This window comes from Balaenoptera physalus (genome assembly GCF_965194825.1).
Source record: "Balaenoptera physalus genome assembly, chromosome: 18".
In the NCBI taxonomy this organism is placed as follows: domain Eukaryota; kingdom Metazoa; phylum Chordata; class Mammalia; order Artiodactyla; family Balaenopteridae; genus Balaenoptera; species Balaenoptera physalus.
In genome coordinates, this window is record NC_138899.1 from 18,267,276 (window position 1) to 18,293,880 (window position 26,605).

Below are 26,605 nucleotides of genomic sequence, written 5' to 3' on the forward strand. Positions count from 1 at the left end.
TTAACATTTCAGAGATACAAGACAGTTGGATAAAGACCAATTGCACTGGTGGCTGCCGTGTGAGATAACACACTAAACCATGCGCTGCTTCAAACTAAGGGGAAAATGCAATCACATTCAGAATACACCACCGACAGAAACATTACAATGTGCTCCTTCCTAGTTATTGGGAGTGGGGGTGGGGGGGTGCGGCGTATGCCATGAAGCTTGTGGGATCTTGAACCCAGGCCCTCGGCAGTGAAAGTGCTGAGTCCTAACCACTGGACAGCCAGAGAATTCCCTCCTTCTTAGTTTATAAAATCAGTAAACAAATGTTGGCATATCAGAAGCCTGAAGGAGCCAATAAAAGTAAAATAGATTGAAAATTTGGGCAAGGTAGAATCTAAGCACCTGGCGGTGCTGGCACTTAGTAGGTACTCAACAGAGATATTAAATGCATGAAGGGGAGGGAAGGATGAAGGGGGAGAGGGAGAGCAGAACTCTTTCATTTTATTTCAGAACCAGATTCCTGCTAAGTATCATTCATCCATTCATTCATTTATCCATGTATTCATGCAGTTCATTTAATTACATTTACTGAGTATCTGCTCTAGGTGCTAGAGAAAGAGAAAAGCCAACACGTCTCCTCAGAACTGCCAGTCTAAGGCTACCTGTTCTCTTACCCTTGGGCCTTTGATCAGGTAATTCTCAGTGTTAGAAATAACACTGTTCCTTTATCCTTGCACATAATGCTCTTCCAAGGAATAATTTTAAATATTGTTCACCTCTGTAAAGCATAACAAAAGTGAACAAAATAAGATTAATGTACTCCAGGCCTGCTATTGTAACATTTATATAAATCTACTCATCTTCTCATACATTAAGATAGTCAAATATTCACTACATCCTTGTGCCTTCGACTATATGTATGTGGATATGTACATACATTTTACACTGGTTTTACAGTAGCTATACACTAGCTATACACTTCACAGCAGGTAATATCTGTTAGTGTAAAAGAGGACAATACTTTAATTACATTCACATTCTCACTCTTAATTTGCCTGCTTTTTAAACAAAGATATTTAATTTTGAACACATTCCTATATTTCATTAAAAATAGGAATGTAATTTTTATTAAAGTCCTAAATCTAACATTTCAACCCAAGAGGACAAGCTTACCAATCTTTCAAGTACTTTTAATCAAGAATGAAAATTTAATTAGCCCAGAGAATGAAATCGTCAACAAAAATATTAACTCCTTCTTATTCTAGATATCGTTCATCACTGAGTCTTTTGTGATAATGCACACTTTTTAAATGCCATATAAAAAACTGGAAACTTCCAGAATAAAGACTTAGTATATACCATATATTTTAGAAATATGTGAGCTATTTGAAGATGAGAGAAATAGGAAAAGATCTATCTCTAAGGAAAGATAAAACTTCTTAACCTTATCTTTATAACGTTTAAACAAAAGACAAGCTTCTGTATTCTCCCAAATATTCCTTCAGTTTATTTTTGAAAATTATGCCGAAAATTCTGTATAGTTTTACATTGAAGAAAACAAAAACTAAGCCCTATTCTCTTATTTAAACAGAGATTTTAAAACTGACAAATTTGAAAGCTGGGTAGGAGTTGCTTTTTTTACAGTGGTTGACACATTCTCTGTCAACTTCCTTTATTTCTTCATGAGTCACACCAAACTTTAGTGTATAAATAAATAAAACATTTATAAAAAATATTTGCAAATTTTTTTTTCTTTTTTAAAGTATGATCTCTATTTTTATTTATTTTTTATACAGCAGGTTCTTATTAGTCATCTATTTTATACATATTAGTGTATACATGTCAATCCCAATCTCCCAATTCATCCCACCACCACCACCCCCTACCACCCTGCAAAAGGTTTTTAAGGCAGGCAATCCCACACTCAGAAAGCAGCTGAAGGGAAACAAACTCTTTCGCATTATTGCAGGCTGCCCGCTTTATTCACGAACATAATCAAGCCCCTGAAAATGAAGAGCAGTTGTTGCCTGCACTCTGGCGAAGCCAGCAGTCTCTGTGCAAACAGCACCGCTAATTTATGAAGAGCAACAGACACAGGGATACCCGCTTGCTCCTTTCATCTTATCAGACGCTGTATGCTACGTGAATGACAACCCATAGGACACAGTGAAGCCCAGGTCGTACTTACGGGTTCTTCCAAAAACATATCTTTGTTTGCCTGTTTTATTTTCAGGAAACCTATAACAAACACCTTAACTGAAAAAAGTAGAATTATCCCAGTAAGGAGGCTGATTCCAATCCCAGTGATATTACCTTCCAGGGCTAAATTCCAGAGCTGAATGTGGGCTGTACGTGGACTAACCTTATGTCTTCTGGTACCAGTTGCTGGCACTGTCTCCTCTCTTTGGAGCAATCCCAACCTCCCAGCCTTCATCTTACAGTCGTGTGGGGTCCGCTACACCCACACACCCAAGTGATCATCCCCACCAGTCATATCCAAAGGTTTACTTCAAAAACATGCTCCCGTGGAACCCCGTAAGATCTATGAGAGAAGGGACCATACTACATCCCAGTATATGGGATTTTAGCCACAATATGGCTAAAAGGACAGGGTAGTACTGTTGAAGTAGGAAATAGAAGTGAAATATTAAAAAATAAAAAGATCGAAATGTAGCACATCTACTTACATCTACTTACAGGACTTAAGCAGTGAAATGATTTCCTCCATTAAATTGCTCTCAAGCAGACTAAGTTTCCCACTAAAATGTATTAGCTTCTTTCTTCTTAGGAAAAACAAAGGCTGATTTGTGTTCAGACATTTTAATTACATAGAAACTAGACAGAGGGCTTTTACTTATTGATAAAGTAGCCTGTTCAGTTATGATACAGCAAATGTGATCTCTCAAATGGCTTTTAGCACATATATTTAGCTTGTTTTTACGGAACTAAGCCTAAAGCTACTTATTCTATTCATTAAATTAAAAGCAGGTATTCTTCTTGTAAGAGAATTTGTTCCAGTAAAGTTAGCCTTTAGGAAAATTTCTTCTAAAGCTGTCTTGCTTTCTCATGATTCTTAAATAAAATTGACATGCCACAAAGGGAGAACATGACAATTTATTATAACAAATTATATTTAAGAAAGGCCCTACTTTTTTCACTTTTATAATTGATATTTAAATACACAGCAAAACTTACCCTATTAAATATATCAGGTACAATTTATTAAACAAAAAATAACAAAAATTATACATAATATTACCTGACACTCCAGTAGAGATAATCTCATGTCCCTATACTACTGATAAGTTGTCACCAAACTTTTAGCAATATCACCAAAAGTTTTCAGCAGCCTAAACCCATGTTAAAAGTCTAAACATTCCAGGTTTTATATTTTTCCCAATCGTTTGAGTTTAATGTGCTCTATCTTGATCAACTTATCCAACAATAGGTGAAAAGGTTTTTAGAGTATATTTGAAGACAGAAGAAAATGTTCAACTACCATTCATTGAGTCCCTATGTGATAGTAACTGCTGGCACTTTCTTTCAGCTATATGGTTAACACTGCTATCCAAAAAACTACGTTTGATTTGTCATGATCTTCTTCGGCCATACCTTCTTACTTGGAGGGATTTAGTTTTGACATTAAAAGATGAGAAATCATAATGAAGCTTCCCTGTTCAAAAATCTTTAATGACTCTCTCAAACTCAAGCTGATGTTTTAAGTCTTCTTCCACGTGAGTCCAACTTACCTTTTCAAGCATATGGTCCACAATTCCCATCCACAACTCCCTGTTTTGGTAAGGTTGATGTATTCACTGCCCCCTTTACCCCTAAAATGTATTTTCCATATTGTACACACTATCATTTTCATAAGAAAAAATCATTACATCACTTTCTGTGGGTGGTTAATATCTTCTAGTTCAGTCAGTTCAAGCCACCAATCTTTGCTTAAAAGGCATATCAATATATTTGCCTCCAACAATTTCACATGAATAAATTCCATAGCGTAAATAAGGTTGTTTTCTAAGACATCTAAAAATATTACTGGATTAAAACATCTTAAAATCTGACATGTCACAATTTCTATAAAAAAAATCATCAATTCATCATGAGCTACAATTTAATTCAACTTAAATTCTGTCCTGATTTATTACATTTATTTTATTTAATAAGTTGAGTTTTAAAAATTAATCAGCCTTGTGATTTAGTTCTGTATGTAAACAAAGCACAAATTATTTAAATAGATTGACATTAATATACTTATTAAAAAGGAATACTAGCAGAAGTTATATTTTGCATTGAACAAAAGCAATAACTTTGTTTGAAAAGCAGTGTAATCTAAATATTTTCATTCTAATCATATACAGAATAGCTAATGCTTTATAAAAGGAAAAATAAATTAAGCTATTTTATTGTAGCAATAAGGAATTGTACAGAGGAGATGACTAAAATAAGAAAAAGATCATCTGTTTTCCAATGTGTGTTGTAATTTTATAACCCATTAATTTTATTTCTGAATATATTGTTTGAATTAAGGTTGAGTTCTGGTCATAGCTGACCCTTAAACATCCAATTAATATTTCCTATTTTACTATTTATCAGACTTGTCTACCCTTCGATATATCACACTGGTGTTCTTAGGAAAATCACATGAAGTAGTAGAAGAAAAAATTAGACAAATATTTTTTAATTATGTTTTTGAAAATGAATCTATTATTACCCAGTTAAAAGTGATGAGACTTTGTTTTATAGACTATTTTAATAAAATCTAATAATCATGTCTGTTCATACTGAAGTAAAACCATGGGTCAGAGTATTGTGGGATTTGGCAGAACCCCCAGAAAGGCATAAATTTCACTAACATTACAGACTCTACTCCAAGTCTATTTATATGCCCCAGAATAACCTCAGAAACAAGCTGTGAAGGTCAGAAAAAGCTAAAACCTCATTTTATACCAGAATAATATGCAAAGACAAAGAAGTAAACCTAGACAAATTTACCAGTATAATAATAATAATAGGTAAATTACATAGCAAGATTTATGCTCAGTTTCAGAAATCAAGATACATTTACCTTGAAAGGCAGCTGCATTTCGAGATATCAGAAACTTTAATGTAGAGCTGGATGTTTGAAGCACCTGCTGCATATCTTGGAGAGCTGCGATTTGATAACTTTCCTCCATCTTCCTGGAGCAACATGCAGGTTTTTTGGCTATGCAAACCTGAAGATCAGGCCCTGGAATACATAGAATATTTTTCATAATAATTACCTGTTCATTTAACAAACATTACATGTTATGTATCTGACATTAATGATCAGCACTGCACATTACAGGTTCATGTTCTATATGCCCACCAGCAAAATGATACCAGTGGGTCGACACCAGCCTTAGGATACCCTGGACCCCACAGCAAGCTGTGCCAGGAACTGGCCCCATCCACCAGCAGGCAAAAAACACAAACACAGGAAGGTTAAAAAATATGCTACTAAACAACAAATGGATCACTGAAGAAATCAAAGAAGAAATCAAAAAATACCTAGAGACAAATGAAAATGAAAACACAACAATCTAAAATCTATAGGATGCAGCAGAAGTTCTAAGAGTGAAGTTTATAGCAATACAAGCTTACTTCAGGAAACAAAAAAAAAAAAATCTCAAAAGACCAACCAAACCTTATACCTAAAGGAACTAGAAAAATAAGAACAACAATGACAACAACAACAAAAAACAATGTTAGTAGAAGGAAAGAAATCATAAAGCAGAAATAAATGAAAGAGAGAATTTGAAAAAAAAAAAACAGTAGAAAAGATCAATGAAACTAAGAGCTGATTCTTTGAAAAGATAGACAAAATTGATAAACCATTAGCCAGACTCATCAAGAAAAAAATCATGAGGGCCCAAATTAATAAAATTACAAATGAAAAAGGAGAAGTTACAACTGACACCACAGACATACAAAGGGTCACAAGAGATTACTACAAACAATTATAGCCCAGTAAAATGGGCAACCTAAAAGAAATGGACAAATTTCTAGAAATGCACAATATCCCAAGACTGAACCAGGAAGAAACAGAAACTATGAAGAGTCTAACTACCAGTAATGAAACTGAATCAGTAATAAAGAAAAAAAAAAGTAGTTCAGGACGGCTTCACAGGTGAATTCTACCAAACATTTAGAGAAGAGTTAACACCTATCCTTCTCAAACTATTCCAAAATATTGCAGAGGAAGGAAGCTTTGGAACTCATTCTACAAACACAGCATCACCCTGATACAAAAACCAGGCAAAGGTGTCACAAAAAGAAAATTACAGGTGAATACTGCTGATGAAAATAGATGAAAAATCCTCAACAAAGTATTAGCAAACCAAATTTTCAATATTATATTAAAAAACTCATACATCATGATCAAGTGTAATTTATCCCAGTGATGAATGGATGGTTCAATATCCCCAATCAATCAATCAGTGTGATAACCAGATTAACATATTGAAGAATAAAAATCATATGATCATCTCAATAGATACAGAAAAAGCTTTTGACAAAATTCAACATCCATTTATGATAAAAACACTCCAGAAAGTGGGCAGAGAGGAAACATATCTCAACATAGTAAAAGCCATATATGACAAACCCAAGCTAACATAATACTCAGTGGTGAGAAACTAAAAGCATTTCTTCTAAGATCAGGTACAAGAAAAGGATATCCACTCTTGCCACTTTTATTCAACATAGTGTTGGAAGCCCTAGCCACAGCAGCAGACAAGAAAAAGAAACAAAAGGAATCCAAACTGGAAAGGAAGAAGTAAAACTGTCACTGTATGCAAATGACACGATACTATACATAGAAAATCCTCAAGACACCATCAAAAACCTACTAGAGCTCATCAATGAATTCAGTAAATTTGCAGGATACAAAATTAATATACAGAAATCTGTTGCATTTCTATACACTAACAATGAACTATCAGAAAGAGAAATTAAGGAAACAATTTCATTTACAATCACATCCAAAAGAATAAAATATCTAGGAATAAACCTACCTAAGGAGGTAAAAGACCTGTACTCAGAAAACAATAAGACACTGATGAAAGAAATTGAAGACAACATAAACATATGGAAAGATATACCATGTTCATGGATTAGGAGAATTAATATTATTAAAATGACCATACTACCCAAGGCTATCTACAGATTCAATGCAATCCCTATCAAAATACCAAGAGCATTTTTCACAGAACTAGAACAAATAATTTTAAAATGTGTGTGGAAACACAAAAGTCCCTGAATAGCCAAAACAATCTTGAGAAAGAAGAACAGATCTGGAGGAATCATGCTCCCTGATTTCAAACTATACTACAAAGCTACAGTAATCAAAACAGTATCGTACTGGCACAAAAACACATACATATATCAATGGAACAGAATAGAGAGTCCAGAAATGAACCCACACTTACATGGGCAATTAATTTATGACAAAGGAGGCAAGAATATACAATGGGGAAAAGACAGCCTCTTCAATAATGGTGTTGGAAAAACTGGACAGCGACACACAAAAGAATCAAACTGGCTACCCTCTCACACCATGCACAAAAATAAATTCCAAATGGGTTAAATACCTAAATATAGGGCCTGAAACCATAAAGCTTCTAGAAGAAAACATAGACAGTAAGCTCTTTGATATCTATCTTAGCAATATTTTGTTGGGTATGTCTCCTCAGGCACGGGAAACAAAAACAAAATAAATAAATGAGCCTATGCCAAACTGAAAAGCTTTTGCACAGCAGAGAAAACTATCAACAAAATGAAAAGGCCCCCACTGAACGGGAGAAGATATTTGTAACTGATATATCCAATAGGGGTTAATATCTAAAATCTTCAAAGAACCCATACAACTCAATATCAAAAAAACTAACAACGCAGTTAAAAAATAGACAGAGGTTCTGGATAGACATTTTTACGAAGAAGACATACAGATGGTCAACAGACACATGAAAAGATGCTCAAGATCACTAATCATCAGGGAAATGCAAATTAAAACCATAATGAGATCTCACCTCACATTGTCCAAATGGCTATTATCAAAAAGACAGCAAATAACAAGTGTTATCAAGGATGTGGAAAAAAGGGAACCCTTGTGCATTGTTGACGAGAATGTAAATTGGTGTAGCTGCTATGGAAAACAGTATGGAAATTCCTCAAAAAATGAAAAATAGAACTACTATATAATCCAACAATTCTATCCCTGGGCATTTATTCGAAGAAAACAAAAACACTAATTTGAAAAGATATAGGCACCCCTATACTCATTGCAGCATTATTTACAATAGCTAAGATATGGAAGCAACATAAGTGCCCATCAATAAATGAATGGATAAATAATGTGATATATATATATCATATGTGATATATATATCATATGTGATATATATATAAAGTTACTCAGTCATGAAAAAGAATAAAATCTTGCCATTTGTGACAACATGAATAGAACTAGAGAGTACTATGCTAAGTGAAATAGATCAAACAGTAAAAGACAAATACTGTATGATTCCACTTATATGTGAAATCTAAAAACCAAAACAAATGAACAAACACAACAAAACAGAAACAGACTCATAAATACAGAAAACAAACAGGTGGTTGCCAGAGGGGAGGGGAATAGGGAAAGAAAGAAATAGGTGAGGGAGATTAAGAGGTACAAACTTCCAGTTGTAAAATAAATGAGACACAGGTATGAAATGTAAAGTGTGGGGAATATAGTCAATGACTACATAATATCTTTTTATGGTGACATATTGTAACTAGACTTATGGCAATTATTTTGAAATGTATTGAAATATCAAATCATTATGTTGTGTAACAGGAACTAACATAGAGTTGTACACCAATTGTACTTCAAAAACAAACAAACTCATAGAAAAAGAGATCAGATATGTACAGGGAGTTGGAGAAGGGGGAACTGGATGAAGATAGTCAAAAGGTACAAACTCCCAGTTATAAAGATAAGTAAGTACTAGAGATGTAAAGTACAATGTGATAAATATAAATAACATCGTTGTATGTTATATATGAAAGTTAAGAGAGTAAATCCTAAGAGTCTTACCACAAGGAAACAATTTTTTTCTATTTCTTTGATTTTGTATCTATAAGAGAGGATAGATGTTCAGTAAACATATTGTGATAACCATTTCATGATGTATGCAAGTCAAATCATTATGCTGTATACCTTAAACTTATACAGTGTTGTATGTCAACTGTATCTCAATAAAACTGGAAGGAAATAAAAGCTACAATGAGATACCACCTCACACCCATTAGAATGACTACTATGAAAAATACAGATAATAACAAGTGTTAGCGAGGATGTGGAGTTATTAGAATACTTGTGTACTGTTGGCTGGAATGTGAAATGGTAAAACCACTGTGGAAAACAATATGGCAGTTACTCAAAAACCTACAAGTAGAATTACCATATGATCCAGCAATTCTACTTCTGTATACATACCCAAAAGAATTGAAAACAGTCTTGAAGAGATATTTGTACACCATATTCTCAGCATATTATTCATGATAGCTAAAACATGGAAGCAACCCAAGTGTCCATGGATTGATGAATGGTAAGCAAAATATGGTATATACATACACTGGAATATTATTCAATCTTAAAAAGGAAGGAAATTCTGACTTATGCTACAACATGGATGAACCTTGAGGACATTACACTAGGTGAAATAAGCCAGTCACAAAAACACAAATATAACTCCACTCATATGAGGTTCTTAGGATCACCAAAATCATAGAGACAGAAAGTAGAATGGTGGTTGGCTGGGGCTGGGCAGAGGGCGGAGACTGGGGACTTACTCTTTAATGGGGACAGAGTTTCAGTTTTGCAAGATGAAAAGAGTTCTGGAGGTAGATGGTGGCAGTGGTTTGTATAACATAAACGTATTTAGTACCACTGAACTGTGCACTTATAAAGTGGTTAAGATGGTAAATTTCATATTTTACTGCAATAAAAAAAATTAGGAACAAATCTTGCTAATATGATTAACAACTCTTATCCTAGACAGGAGCCCAGGGCAAGCCCCGTTAGCCATAGCAGATACGCTAGAGAACAGAGGAAAAGGTATGCGGCGTGGAATAGTGCCTAAAGAGGACAACCCTGAGGGTGCATCATGGGGTGAGCCTCAGGGCATCCCAAGCCTACCCAGGTTTCAGGACAATTGTATTTACATGGCCCAATATAATACAGTTCTTCCCTTATTTTAGGGTAGGAGTAAGCGTTATGGTCTTTGATCTCTGCAGAGTTTCACAGCTTCCACATTAGCTCTTCACTGACCAACTGTAGATCAGCAAACATAAAATATGCAAATGTGCATGTGTGTACACACACACACACACACACACACACACACCAGCCACCTTTCAAACTCCTCCTTTTCCACACAGATTCAGCCTCAGGCTTCAGTTTGTGTAAGTTAGACAAATAAACAGCAGCGTGCTTGAGCATTGCACAAAGGCTCAGACACATAAAATGTGTCACAGTAGGTAACATTTTGGCAATTGTTTTTTATTTATATTGCCTAAAGTTATACAAAGGCAAATTCCACTTCAAACAGTAAAATTGACTTAAAGAAAATAAAGTTATCTTCTCAGCTTTCTTCCTAAATGGAAAGATTGAGGAATTAGAGTTCAGAGAAAAACAATGATAGAGACTGGGGAAGAGAACCAATGAATAAATACTAAAGGATATAAGCATATTTGGTACAGGAAAGACTGCTAGGGAATAAAAATAATGATAATAGTAACAACAACAATAATAGAATCTCTCTCCAGAATTTAAATACCTAACATCACTTTGCTAGATCACATTCTTAAACATGGCCCAAGAAGGCCCCAAGTTGGACCACTTCTTCCTTCCCTCCTGCTCCAGCCTCATCTCAAGTAACATCAGCCACTGTACTGTTCCCTTCACACACCAGCCTTCTTTTATTTCCTCATATTCACCAAGTGCCCTCTTTCCACAGAGCCATTCTGCATGCTCTTCCCTCTGTCTTAGACAGTCTTGCGGCAAACACACACCTTCCCCGACTTCATTCCCATCTACTTTTCTTTAGATCTTAATTCAGTCTTCCGACAGGAACTTTCCTGAACCCCACCAACAGCTCCAGTCCCTACTCTATGCCTCTGGACTGCCCCTCATTCCTCTCCATTGCACTTATCGTGGTTGCAGTGTTATGTTCCTAAATGTGATTACTAATTAATTAGTTCCCTCATCTGTACTACAAAGTGCAGGAACGCCAAGTGCAGCTCCAAGTGCAGGAACTTTTATTCATTATCGTATGCCAGTTGTCCAGCTCAGAGCCTAGTATAATACATCATAAACACTCAATTTTCATTCATTAAACCAACAATCAAGGATCTACTATGTATATGCGTTATCTCATTTAGTCGTCACTTTAACCTTATGACATAGGTACCATCACTACCACATTTTACTTGTGAGGAAATGGAGACATAAAGAGGCTTTAAAAGCTGCCCAGTGACACATACTTACATAATACAAAATGGTGGAGCTGGTGTTCGGAAACAGGCAGAGTGATTTCCAAGCTATCGTATTCACCACCACTCTACTGAGAGGAAAGCAATGGCCTTCAATCTATAAATGGTTTGTGTACAGACAAACCTGACCATTTTCAATTCCTGTTTCTAAAGAAGTCATCTGTTTGGAAAGTTGCAAGAAAATACATTTTAGGTTAGGAACCATCCAAGGAGTTTTATTCAAAAATAAAAATAGACTAAAATATAAAGTTATAGAGTTGCCATTTGCCTTTGTGCCCAATTTTCTTTAATTTTTTTTTTTTAATTTATTTTCTTGGCTGCATTGGGTCTTCGTTGCTGAGCGTGGGCTTTCTCTAGTTGTGGCGAGCAGGGGCTACTCTTTGATGTGGTGCGCGGGCTTCCCATTGCGGTGGCTTCTCTTGTTGTGGAGCAGGGTCTCTAGGTACATGGGCTTCAGTAGTTGCAACACACGGGCTCAGTAGTTGTAGTGTGCAGGCTCTAGGGCGTGTGGGCTTCAGAAGTTGTGGAGAGCAGGCTCAGTAGTTGTAGTGTGCAGGCTCTAGGGCGTGTGGGCTTCAGAAGTTGTGGAGAGCAGGCTCAGTAGTTGCGGCTCATGGGCTCTAGAGAGTAGACTCAGTAGTTGTGGCACACGGGCTTAGTTGTTCCGTGGCATGTGGGATCCTCCTGGACCAGGGATCGAACCAGTGTCCCCTGCATTGGCAGGCAGATTCTTAATCACTGCGGCAACAGGGAAGTCCCTGTGCCCAATTTTAAATGGTGGAAAGTACGCTTAGAAAGATGCTGCAAATTACCTTGACCACTTTCTAAACATATGTAGAAGAGAAACCATCATGTCTCAGCACACTCTGAATAAGCATGGCTAGCAACTTAGACCACTTAGAGCAGACACATCCCTCAAGTTGATGAGGATCTGCATTGATTAATCCAGACTTTCATTTAACATCTTGGAAGTTGGTAATGCCAACATAAAGCTAAACTCCAAACCAAATCAAGACTATAATTCAAAGACCTAGTTATGTCTAATTGGCACGGTATTTTTATCAGTAGTAACTTAAGAGTTAGGGTCGCAGTGGAGGGGGAAAAGAGTCCACAAGAAACTAGTTCCCTTGTTTCCTGTGTCAGTCCAAGAGACAGGCGAGATGAACTACACATCCTCAGGGAAAGGACCATATCTTACATTTTATTCACAGTGTAAGCACAAAGGACATAATAAGATGCTTGTTGATCAAACGCCCAGACTTCAGTTCTCCCATTGTAAATAGAACTAGCATCATAAGAAAGCAAAGCCAAATGGACCCCAAATAGATACTACCTGGTAACAAGATATATTTTTAAACTATTTCAAAGCCTGGCTTCAAAGAACATGGCATAACCGAGGATGCTTATGAAACAACAAGAGTACGCAACCCAAGCTCAGGTGCAGCAGCCGTGTTTCTGATCAGTAAAACCAAACTCTGCGAGAATTAAAGTGCTAAAAACAAAATGAAACTAAAAATAAAACAGCAGGCTCCTTGCTGAAGGGGCCCTCGACCAGAATTGTGTGGGCTTTTCTGGATTGCCTACCCAGAAGCAGCAGTACTGGTTACTACGTTTTCCTTTCTGTTCCCCCACTTAAGAAACTGTTAACAGCCATCTACCTGCTTGTGTACTTTTGTTAATATGTTAAAACAGGAACATTGGGAGGCATTCTGGAAAGACAGTGGCAGTGGCAGCATAGTTTTCACGATCTCCAGATCCCCACACGGACCAGATAGAACCACTTGAAATCAAATCCAAAAAATACAACTAAACTAGGTGACGTAATATCCCCACAACCTTCAAAATATATGTGGAGTGGGGAAAAAACAGCAACAGCCACAGATCTTCACAGTGTCAGAGTCTGCGCAGGAGAGAGAAAAATGAAGCAGAGGGATAATGTCTGAAGGACCTAAGGACAGATGAAGCCCCAAAGAGCCAACCAGACTTCACAAGAAAGCACAGTGGACCAATTTGTGAACAGCAGCTGAAATGGAGAGTTTCGCCCTCTCGATCACTGGATGTGTGCAAAGGAGCCAAGATTAAAATGAATGAATTAGCAGGAGCAATCCAGAGCCCTGTGAACTCTCCAAAGAGATCCAGCAGGCTCCTTTCCAGGGAAGAACCCCATGCAGAAGAGAAACGTCTGGAAGCGGAATTAAAATTCAACAGAAGAAGGAGTTAAGAGACACAGAGAAGGTCCAGACCAAAGTGGGAAGGGAAATAAATCCAGGAAATTTCAGAAAACACGCAGCCATACTTTTAAACATTACACAAAACCAACAGAAGAAGAAACTCTGTAAAGTCACAAAAACTATTCTGAAGTCTATTTCAACCTAAATTTCCAAGGAAAAAAAACCAACTTCACGTGAACTGAACATCAAAAAATATTGAGGTCAAATCTCACACAGAGTTATTACAATAAAAAAGGGAGTAAGGAACAGAATAACATCCCTACAGACAAAGAAAGCATGCCAGAAAGACATGTCCTCCCCCCCAAAAAAATAAAAAATTCAGCCATGCTATTTCAAAACAAGCTAAAAGATGACATAAAACATGAAAGAACAGCACAAATCAGAATTTTAAAACTTCAGATAGGAGGTGACAGTACTCAGGAAAGAATTAAAGATGAAAGAAAAACATTCTGAAGAGAAGACTAAACTAGAAGAACACAGGAGCCAATCACACAAAGGTACTACCTTAAGAGAAGCAGAGGGTGGAAAATAAGGAATTGTGAAAAATCAAAAAGAATGAAAGGATTTGAAAGACAGTGACAAAAAAAATATTGTTTATAATGTAAACCCCTGAAGAAGAAAACAGGACAAATACTAAAACCTGTATTTTATTCTATGCTGAAACTGTTGTGAGGGTGAAATGGGATAAAACAAATAAGTAATTATGGACTATTCAAATTCTGTTCTCTAATTCTATCCTGTATCCTTGAAAATCAGGATTTTTTTAGTGAAGAAGAAAAGAGATACAGACATAATAAAGAAGAGGTTAAGTAAAACTCTGCAAAATAGATAGCTAGTGGGAAGAAGCCGCATGGCACAGGGAGATCAGCTCTGTGCTTTGTGACCACCTAGAGGGGTGGGATAGGGAGGGTGGGAGGGAGATGCAAGAGGGAGGGGATATGGGGATATATGTATACATATAGCTGATTCACTTTGTTATATAGCAGAAACTAACACACCATTGTAAAGCAATCATACTCCAATAAAAATGTTTTTAAAAAAAAACCCATCAAGATATCAAAAAAAAACCCAAAAACCTCTGGAAACTTGACTTAAAGTAGCAATATGAAAGCATGAAGAAATTTACCTTTAAAAAACTATATTTCCTAGTTTCACTGAAAAGGCCTAGGAACAATGAATAACTGAGTGGCAAAGGGTCCCCCTTGTGCCCAGATTATAATCTTGAAATACCAATACTCTCAAAAAGAAGTCAGTGCTTCTCTAAGAAATGCCTCCCTCTAGGTCTGGGGCAGGAAAGAGATAAGATGACAGACTAGCTAAAGCATCTTGTTCACCAGATAGCAAAGAAGCTAGGGTCAAATAACCCTAGTTATTTGCTAATAGACTTGCTAGTAGATAGCAAATAACTACCAGGGTCATATCAAAACGGACTCAGGAACCATATTAGTCTGCCAGGGCTGCCATAACAGAATACCACAGACTGGCGGCTTACACAACAGATATTTATTTTATCACAGTTCTGGAGGCTGGAAGTCCAAGACCAAGGTGCTGGCAGGTTTGGTTTCTCTTGCGGCCTCTCAAATCCTTGGCTTACAGATGGCACCTTCTCTACGTGTCCTCAGGTGACCTGCTCTCTGTACATGTGCTCTCCCCATGTCTTTCTTCTTATAAGGACACCGGTAATATTGGATTAGGACCCATCCTTATGACCTCATTTAACCTTAGTTACCTCCCATCTCCTAATACAGTCATATTAGGGGCTAGGGTTTCAACTTAGGAATTTGGGGGAACACAATTTAGCCCGTAACAGAAGCCATCTTCAACTATCATACTAAGTGAAGTAAGTCAGAAAGAGAAAGACAAATACCGTATGATATCACTTATACGTGGAATCTAAAATATGACACAAATGAACCTATCTATGAAACAGAAACAGAACCATGGACATAGAGGACAGACTGGTGGTTGCCAAGGGGGTGGGGGGCTTGGGGGAGGGATGGAGTGGGAAGTTGAGGTTAGCAGATGTAAGCTATTATACATGGAATAGATAAACAACAAGTTCCTACTGTACTGCACAGAAAACTATGTTCAATATCCTATGATAAACCATAATGGACAAGGATATTTTAAAAACATTTTATATATATATATATATATATATATATATATGTAACTGAATCACTTTTCTGTAGAGCAGAAATTAACACAACATTGTAAATCAACTGTACTTCAATAAAAAATATTAAAACTGAAAAAAAAAAGCCAACTTCAAAACATTTTTGCTGGCCAAACATGGGACAATTTAAGTATCGCTAATAATAATTGCAATGGATTACAACAAATCAAATAAGCTTAAATCCAAGGGTTTTCTGTATCTATGCTTTTTCTTACAAAAAAAAAAAAAGACGACTTTTAAAATAGTACCACTGATTGATAATATACATTCTCTTTTTATTTCAAACATTTACCTCTCCCCTAGCCAACTTGCAGGATTTTTATGTTTGTAACACATATCAGCTTTGTTGATGGTTGACATAGGAAAGGGCCTTGGTGTCAAGACACTGACATCAAGATATACTTTAGGTTCCCCAGAATGGATGTTACGTGTCATAAAATACCAAATTCTCACCAGATGAAAATAGGGCCTTGGAATTCAGAGTAGTAAGGTGATACTGGTAAATTTTTCTCTTTCTGTCTTTTCTGAGAGTGTCTTCTTGCCATACATTCTAAAACTGATGATCTGTGAAATGTTATCAGGGTGAAAGGGTTTTGACTGAGTCAAATGTATTCCCTCATCCAGGTAGAATAAAAAATACTTAAGTCCATGTATCTAGCAAGAATCATGACAATGGCATTGGATCTCCTGAGAGTTGAGTAGCATCTGTTCCCTCTCCTGGAATTTCCTTTGAAGCTTTACCTCTTCCTCACTCACATACATGTTATTTAGATGAAATTGATACACACAAAAGGATGAAAACACAGCATTCTATCCTGTCAGCACAATGATTGATTCAGAAATAGACAGCCAGTCACAAGAAAGAAATGCAGAGATATTTGCTGAGGTCTCCAGGAAAGCAAAGCTTTCTCTTTTCTGCTGGACCTGAATTTAATTATGCAAGAATGCAAGGTTTGCAGATGCCGTAGTCATTTTCCAGCTCAGAGTAAAGCCTGGATCTACCACAGATTCTTCAGTTACCTACCTTATCAAGAAATCTAGCCAATACAACACTAATAATATTTCCCAGGATTATGGCAGGCCAAATCATTCCACTCTCTTTTATGGTTTATTCCAGAACATCAAAAGGATGTGATACTAAATGCAGGGTCTGATAACACTCTTTTAGTGGCCATTCCAGTTCTCTGCTCTAAAATGAAATAAAATGTGTTATGTCCAAGAAATAACAAGAGGGATTCCACTTGCAACATTGCAGTGCTAGCCACAGAAAGCCACCATTGACTGGGCAAAATACAACAATCAATGACCTGAAAGCCCTAGAGAGAGAACAAAAGAAGAAGGATTCTGGACAGGTGTCAGTATTTGGAGGAATGGGAAAGCATGAGGTTAATTTCTCATCTCTGTGGCATTTGTGCTAAAACCTGTTTAACAGTTTGAAAGCTCCTTCCTTTCTAACTTCTGCCAACCCTGACCTGAAGGGCTGTCTAACAGTTCCTGATACCACCCTGCATCTTGGTGCTTTCCTGAACATTTGCTTTGTGTAGTTAATTGATTCCATTTAATTTGCTTCTCTCCCAAGACTACAAGCTCCGATAGGATAAGGACCACCTTTGCCTTGTTTCCCAATGTATTGTATGTAACTAGCACAGTGCCTGGAACAAAAGACCTTCAGGAAAGTATTAGTCTCCTTCCCTTTCTCCTTACTTGCACATAAATATTTTGCAAGAAGCCTAAGAAAGCACTTTCACGGCTTAAAATTAATGCGATAATTTTCCATATAGATCCAGGATGAGCATATTGCTGAGGACATTAAAAACTGGTTCAATAAACATTTTGAAATAGTATTTATGATGATCGTATTTACATTTTTACAAATATTCCTCAATAATGTACCACTGTAATTTAAAGATTCATCTTTTTTCTCTTCTGGAATACAGGCACTGTCCTCTAACAGTATATATTGATATTATTCATTAAAATAAAAAAAAATTTTTTTCATAAGAGTATTAAGTGTTTCAGCTATTAAGGGTTTTTTATGGTTCTGGATTCAAGAAAAAATGATAATAAAATTCAATTAAAAATTCAATAAAAAAATAAGTAACATTTGCCAATGTACAAATTTAAACAAATAGGGTCAACATAATACCCACTGGTAGAACAGTAATGCTGTCCCTCGCATATAAATGGCATCATTGATCCTTCAATGGATAACGTATTCAGCTGTTTTTCTAGTCATGGTTGATGAATGTTCACACAAAATCACGTATTTAAATCCTTACTTTTATAACCCGTAACAAAGCAATTCTAACATGAAAGTATGTCCTGAAGCAGAGAAAAGTTCTGCTAAGTGGAATGCTTTCTCAAACTTGAAGTCATGAATTTGGAGTCGACACTCTCTGACATGTTAACCAACTCAGGAGAAAAAGCTGAAATACATATTAATACATATATCTGTTAAGAATCAGCAACAGTAGAGCCTGCTCCTTGAGGGATGGAAAAAAAATCAATTGCAATCTCATCCCCTCAGTTTTAATGAGCCCCAAACTGTTCTATAGCCAACAATCCACACGGTTTCTCTAAATGAAACCAGGCCCATGCAGCACGGCTCCCGCAAGCCAGGCTGAAGCTGAGATTCTGAACTATCTGGCACAGGAAACTGAGCATTACTTCTCCATTTTCAAGGATGTATTTGCATCCACGGATGTCCATGGTCTAAAGACCTTGTCGGTGGTGGGGTTAGCAGTGGGGAAGGAGAGGAAGCTCCCAACCATAAATGGAGCCCAGAGCAAAATGAATTGCCTGCCACAATTCCTGTGGAATCAGCCCACTTCACAGTAACCCCCTTTCCTCTGAGAACTGCTCTCTCAACACCTCCACAGGAGAGGTCCCTGCCAGCCGCAGGTATGTCAGGTGACCTCACATCTGATTAAAGTTTGCTGAACTGAAAGCAAATAAGTGATTGAAACAGAATCAACTGGACTGTTTCATCTGAGAATTTAGCATTGGAGCACACAGAAAGTCTAGTCTGTTTTCCATCAGGCTGTTTTAATACATAATTTAGGAGTGAGGTGCCCATGCTATTTCACCATGGAGACAAAAAAGCAGAGTGTACAGAGTAGAGAAATGAAGGGAAAGCCATCAGAGTTCTCTACAGTTCCTACTGTAGTTCTTTTCCGAGACCAAATTATTTCCCCTATTTTGGGGTTTCATGAGATACACCTAAGGCTTATAATTAGTTTGTGTTTCTTGCAACCAAAGTACCCAAGCTAATACTCTAGTGGAGGGGTAGCAGGAAAGAATGAATTGATCGATGTTATATAGAAGGATCTCAGGAACCGTCAAACACGTTGAAAAGCCCAGGCAAAGAAGCCAGACTTAGAAATTGTGGGTGGGCAGGCAGAGTGCTTTTGGGTAGAGAATGGTGACACACTCAAAAGTGTCCCAACCCAAACACCAAGGCTATCTTTTGTGCCTAGAAATAAGTAATGTATTAAATACAACTCTTCACCAGCTCTACCACAGGGAACCCCACTGCCACCATGTTTGTTAACACACGCATTAAAGGGAACTCTGTCACCCAGATACTTGTGAATAAAAATAAACAAACACCCAACTCAAACTGGCAAAAGCATAAGGGATTTAATTAGTTCAGAAAACTAAAAGTATAAAGCAAGTATAGTTCTAGGCAACGTTTGACACCGTTGCTTTAATGGTCTCACACAGGACCTGCTTCCTCTCTGTCTCTCCTCTCTGTCTCGCATAGATTTTGCCCCATCCTCAGTTTCCCCTGGTGAGCAACCCCAGGCACTCCAGCCTCATGCAGAAAAATGGCTGCTGTAATTCAGTCCATACCTCTCAGAAGAGGAAATACACTTCAGATAGTCCTTATAGAAGAAAAAGAAAACTTCTTTTTCTCAGAAGGTCCAGCAAACCTCTCTTCACATTTCATTGGCTCTGGCCGGCTTATGTGCCCATATGTGAACAATCACTGTGGCCAAAACATGAAGGATGTTGACTGGCTTAAGACAATTAGGAGTTCAGGATTGGGTAAACTGCATTCAAACTACATGTGAGAGACAGAGGGTAGTTGGTTTCAAAAGAACAAACAAAACTAGGGTACTGTGGGGACGACAGTGACTAAGAAATGACAAATGACCACCACAGGAGCAACTGATGTCTCAGTTCACATGGGAGTGCCAAGTCCTACAGCACTACACCAGAGGAAGCCCAAACCGACTACACAAAACACACATGGACATACAAAACGCACCTTGGGGTCTCACGGGGATACTTAGTGGGGACGGAAAGAAACAACCGGGGACAGTTTCTACATTGTCAGGTAGAAGTTCATTAGTAGTGAAAGATGGGCTTAATTGTACACATAACATCAGTTATTTGCACAGAATGGTAAGACCTGGAGGCTTGAGATGTGCAGCTTATCCCATTTCATTTTCTGCCTTGTAGCGTGAGTTCTAAAGTAACAGGATGGTAGAAGAACATAGTTTCTTCTCCACTCTCCACAAATTGGCAGGGGGGAAAACGGTCCCAGGTAGGGTACTTCCTGTCCCATCAACTCAACATCCATGGCATTGTGTTTGGCATCTAATAGTCTCTAGAGCTTTTTATATATTGAGGTTTTTCCTGGTTGTGATGTAGATGAAGTCTTCTTTTATGTTTTTGCTTCTTTTTCAACACTTCCATGGATATTGGGAGATGGGCCATTGAAAATGGCCACTGATGCTCCCATCCGTCTAAGAACACCTCCCAGAATTTAAAAAGAGAATAACAACTGCATGTTTGACTGGTAAGAGTATAGAATGGCATGGCCATTTTGGAGCATGATTAGGTGACATAGATTAAGGATATGTAAATTTCATGACCCTGTCCTGAAATGAAAAATATAAGTACAAGTTAATAACAGAGATTTCTGTGGTGAATGGCATTGCAGGCAGACAAGGTACCCACCACCAGGATGACTGATGAGTAAAACGAAGGGGATAACATGGTAGAGATAATAAGTTACACAAGTAGAGCTCCACATGGCAACATGGATGAATTTTAAAAGAATCTTTAAGTGGCAAATGTAAGAAACAAAATGACATCTTTGGCAGGGTGACATTTAGTAAGTTTAAATTATATATATGTTACACTACTGATATTTTTAAAGATATGTACATATGAGGAAATACATCAAACAAGAGTGGTTTAGGCAAGCAGAGGGGAGTATGGGGTACAGAAAAGATGAATGGGATGGAGAGAAAGGGATATTATCAAATAAGCTGAGAAAGTTCTTGCACAGGCTGCTAATAAATGTGCCACAAACTGAGAAGTATAATACTTCTACACTTGATTGCCTTAAAGAAAACAGAGTAATAACAAAACACGGCTTTATATTAAACTTTACATTTATTTTTAAATAAAAATGAACAGTCTTAAGACTGTAGAGCAGATATACATACAAATGAATAGTGGCAAGGAACACCAGCTAATACCCTCAATTCAATCCCAACCTGCTAGAATGCATTTGCTCTAAGAAATGTTTTCCCCAAGTTTTCCATATCTCTCAGTGCTACCAAGTAAAAAAGACACTTTGTTTTCTACTCAGGATCATTTCGTCAGCATCAATCTCTGACCCTATTCCTCTGGGGAAGATTTTTTCATAAGCAACAGAATAAACTTCCAAGCAATAATTCCTTTTGAAACCCAAGCAAACACAAATACCTGTTAAATTAAAGAGCAAATGGCTTTAGATCCTTCTACCTCCACACTTTTGAATATTTCTAAATCCAAACCCATCTTCACTTCTCATCTCAGAAAAATGTATGTCTCTTCTCCCGTTGAAGTTGGATCCAATGTGCATAATCTAACCCCTCCTGTTTTAGACAGGGTTCTCCAGAGAACAGAACCAATAGGATATACTTGTACCTATATGAATAAGATTTATTATAGGGAATTGGATCACGTAATTATGGAAGCTGAGAAGTCCCACAGTCTGCTGTCTGTAAGCTAGAGACCCAGGAAAACCAGCGCTATAAATTCCAGTCCAAGTCCAAAGGCCTGAGAACCAGGAGTATCAATGGTGTAAGTTCCAGTTCCAGGACTGCTTGAACAGTCAGGCAGAGAGAAAGAGAGAGAGAGAGAGAGAGAGAGAATCCAACCTCCCTCTGCCTTTTTGTTCTGTTCAGGTCCTCAGTGAGTTCGAAGATGCCCATCCACACTGGGGAGGGCCTCATGCTTCACTCATTCCACCAGTTCATGTGCTAACCTCTTTCTCTGAAACATGATCACAGACACACCCAGAAATGTTTAACCAGCTATCTGGGCAACCCGTGGTCCAATCAACTTGACACATAAAATGAACCATTACATTTCCTATAATTTTAGGCACTTCATTCATCTCATTATTTCCTCTTGCTCCTTTAGGATTTCCTACTTCTATCTTTCTCCTAGCTACTTCCTTACAGCAAATTCCCTAAATAATGTAGTTCCTCTAATTTACACTCTTTCATGTCATCCTTTATACTGTTGCCAGGATGAACAACCCAACACGAGAATATTACTGTGCTACCCAGCTTAAACTTCTTGCATGTGTTCCTGCTCCTCAAAACAGTGTTTTTTTATTTTTTCTTTTAAAGTGGTTTATAGATCTTCGCATCAAGATCTTTGATAGGGAGAAGGCAAAATGCTTTATGAAAATGAAGACTACCAAACTGGTTGAATCAGGGTGTCTAGGGGGATGACTAGATCTTTATTTCTAAGGGACACTACAGGTTCTTGCCTTGCATACTAACATTTGAGAGACATTGATCTCTTCCTCATCATCCACTTTGCCTCATCTCACACCATCAACTCCACTACCTTTGAGCATAGAATGTTGTTCCATCATTTCCAGGCCTTTATACCATTTCTGCCCCAGGCTAGGATGCCCTTGACCCCTCTCTTCCTTTTTTCTTTCTACTAAAAACTTTCTCATCTTTCCAAATTCAGTTCAAACTTTTCTGAGGGCCCCTGTTAGGATTACCCAATCCTTACTTTGAACTCTTATCAGCTCTGTCCAAAACACTATCTTAGTATGTAAAATATTTTTATTCTACATTTTCTTCCCTCCTAAAAACCATCAGCTTCTTGAGGAAAAGGACTTTGTAATTTCTCCTTTATCTGATAAACTACTAATTAGTGTTTGTCAAAGAAGAGAAGAGGAAAGAAAGGAATGGAGGAAGGGAGGAAGGGAGGAAGAGAGGAAGGAGGGAAGGAAGGAAGGAAGGAAGGAAGGGAGGAAGGAAGGAAAGAAGGAAGGAAAGAAGGACTGGTTATTCTACGTTAGTCTATGAGTTGTCTTGAAGAGAAATAAAAAAATTTTTTATTAAAATAGTGCTCATAAACTAGATGGTTTTTAAATATACTATAGATAAGATAGGATTTTTTTCTAAAACAAACTCAAAATTGGTAAGGCACATGAAAAAATGTGCCTTAAAAATCTTTATGTTCAAATAAGCATTTATTCCTTCAGAACAACTTAAAATTTAGCATTAACCAAAAAAAAAATTGCTTTTGAATTTTTTGAATTTAGAAAGAAGAAAAATAAGGAACAAAAAGTTCTTACCTAATGATTTAATAGTATAGCAGATAAACACACTAATCCATTTTACCCAGGAAATGAGTAAATTATGGAGTAGTAGACTCTGCATCTGAAAAAGTGTTAACCCAAATACTGGAATTCAGAAAAGGAAAAAAGGTAAATAGCACTTTGAAAATTGGTTACGTTTATTATAGAAAAGCTCTAATAATGAAAATTGGTTACATTTATTATAGAAAAGCTCTAATAATATATCCAGACACATTAAAAATTAACAAAATGATGGGTTAAAAATCCTAGCACGTATCTGGTGTATAGCAGGCTGTCAAAACTGGTATTTGCTTTTCTCTTCTCATATAGCTATGATAACTAAACATCCCATTTAAATGACAAATAAACATCTCGTTTTAAAATTAACAATCTATTTAGATGTCTGCCCTTGAGACAGCTGAGATACCCTATTTCTACCTGCAGGCTCCATCCCACTCCAGATTCTAGTATTAAGTGAATCCTAGTCAAGGGTTCAATTAAGTACCCAAAATTCATTCTGCATTGGTTCAACATATTTAGTACCTTTGCTTGTCCTGACATACTTTCATAGCTGAATTCCAGTAACTAAATTATACTCCTACTGTTTATTCCATTTCCAACAATGGGGTCAAATTGTTTTCCCCAACCCATACCAGATTGCCAGCCTCCGTACTGGGCCCAGTATCACCCCAAAACTTGGGTTATCAGTCATGACTATGATATCCAGAGCAGGGGTAACGAAATTCCAGGCTGTGTCTAAAAAGCACTGGATTCTGGCAGTCTTCACCCACCACACTTTACTATCTAATCCTGCCACCAACTCCGCCAAAAGAAGTCATTCTTGTCCCAAGAAAATCCAGCAATGTCATGATGAAATAGAATTGCAGGTCCCCAGGATCCTGTAAGTCTGCAGAAATCTATCCCTAAGTAAAACCAGGCAACTGCTATGAGTTCCCATCCTGCTTCTATTACAGTGCAAGAAATTATATTTCTTATTACCTCCATAAGTTTAATATCAGATTTATGATTTAGAATCATTATTTGCAAACATTACATAAAACTGAGGTCAGAAATCTTCTTCATTTACAAAATAATTATAATGACTCATTTCTGTTTCCTATCACTGGCCATTTTATTCCAAGTATGTATTATGATTGATTATTTTATTTCTAATTGTTTCTTGCTTGACTTAGAAACTTTTAAGTAAAAAAAAAAAAAAAGGAATTGTATGCATACAGTAGCCTTTTTAAGCCCCTGTGTATCTGAGGATGCCTACTATCTTAAATACAGTTTCCTTCCAAAGTCTGTATCTTCCAGCTTCCAGTATTGTAGAGAAGTCCAACCTCAACCTGCCTATTTGTCCTTTTAGTAACCTCTCTTCTTCTGACTATAAGTTTAAATGACTTTTTAAAGTACTAATGGTTCAAAAATTTTACCAGACTATAAATCATTTCAATAATAGCCTCAAAAACAATAATATAAATGCTTAATAAATGGCCAAGTTAAGACTTGAAACCTGCAGCAAGGCTCCAAAGCCCATGCACTTAAATATTAGACCACAAGGCTTCAAGTCTCTGACTCTGTAATATTTCTTCTATTATTTCTGAGACTGCCTTTCCTATGCTTTTCTCTCTCACTCTGAAATATTTATCAGTTGTTGGATCTTTCGACTGTATCTTGCACTCCTCTCATCTTTTTGTTCGTAGTTTACATTACTTTAACCTTTTCTTCATAATTCAGGAGGAACTTCTAAACATATCTTCTAATTCAGTCATTCAGGTTCTATTTAGCCTATTTTTCATAGGCTTCACTGCATTCTTTAAGAAAACCATGAATTTGACCTTCAAGAATCCTTTTCTATTCTCAGATTATTTTCCAAGATGTACAGTTTTGTCTTATGAATGCAACATGAAATATGAATGAGAAATTAGGAGGTACTCTTTTTTATTAAACATCTCTCAGACTGAAATTCTGGATCTTTTACAAGTCCAGTTGGTTTTCCATTTTTACATGTACCTTATAGAAGTTATCTGTTTTATGATGTATTTGGAGTTGCAATTAAGTTTGTCAAATTTTTAGATTTCTGTTGTTGAATTTCAGACCCAGAAAGGAATGTTAATAAATGTTTTCAGTCATGCTTCTTTACTAGCTGGGCGACCCAGGAGTCCAAGTGGGATAGGGAAGGGTCAGCATCAGGAAGACACTGTGGAACAGGGAGTTTCAAGGCTCTGCCCAATTTTCTATACTATTTTTTAGGGTCTCCAGGGTGATGTTTCCTTCTTCAGCTGGTACCCCTGCCTTTGCTGGGATCAACATTAGCAGTGGCCCTGCTTCACTTGGCATGCCAGTCTTGTTAGGGTGCACATATACTTTGTGAGTTCCGACATGGGGAGCACTTTAGGAAACAGCAGTATAATCAATACTTTTCCTCCCGTCCGCTGTCTCATGGCCCACTTCCCTGGTGGACCCTCCAGTTCTGAGCCAAAAGGTGTTAGTGAGGCTGCGTAAGGGTGACATTTCTGATTTCTGGAGCAACTTTTCTTTTCCATGAGCTACAGCAAACTGTAAGCTTATTGGTCCCTCCCTCATTCTTACCTTCATGAACTTTATCATGGAGAAATTTGTCAAATATTTTGGTATTTGGGTGATATTCCACTGTGGTTTTCATAAAACGATACATGTTTTCCCTATTTTATTGCTTAATGACTTTTATCGTAATGTGGAGGATGGGGAGGAAAAAGGAAGAGTTAAAATGCTAACATTCTGAATTCTACCTTAAAAATGCTAACATTCTGAATTCCACCTTAAAAATGCTAACATTCTGAATTCCACCTTAAAAAGTTTATCTCCTTCTTAATGTGCTGTTTTGTTTTGTTTTGTTTTTTATTAGAATGGAACTTCCTGAAGAGGTATGCCTCACAGTACGTAATTGTAAAAAAGGACCATCACATCCCAAAATAACTGTTAGCAGTTCTTTATGACATTTAGACAAGTCTCTACCTCAGAATACACAAGTAAATAAGCTAGCAGATTCTTTGA

At 37.0% G+C, this 26,605-nt stretch overlaps 1 protein-coding gene across 3 annotated transcripts in view; it reads right to left on the reverse strand.

Annotated features, from left to right (window-relative positions):
* GPC5 (glypican 5) overlaps nucleotides 1–26,605 on the reverse strand; it is a gene marked incomplete at its 5' end in the record, with an annotated part of 1,365,225 nt that overhangs the window by 1,314,462 nt on the left and 24,158 nt on the right. For all 3 annotated transcript variants that reach the window (XM_082434643.1, XM_082434645.1, XM_082434644.1), the window contains one exon: nucleotides 5,063–5,224. In XM_082434643.1, the coding sequence (XP_082290769.1) occupies nucleotides 5,063–5,224 (162 nt within the window). The remainder of the gene's footprint in view (nucleotides 1–5,062; nucleotides 5,225–26,605) is intronic.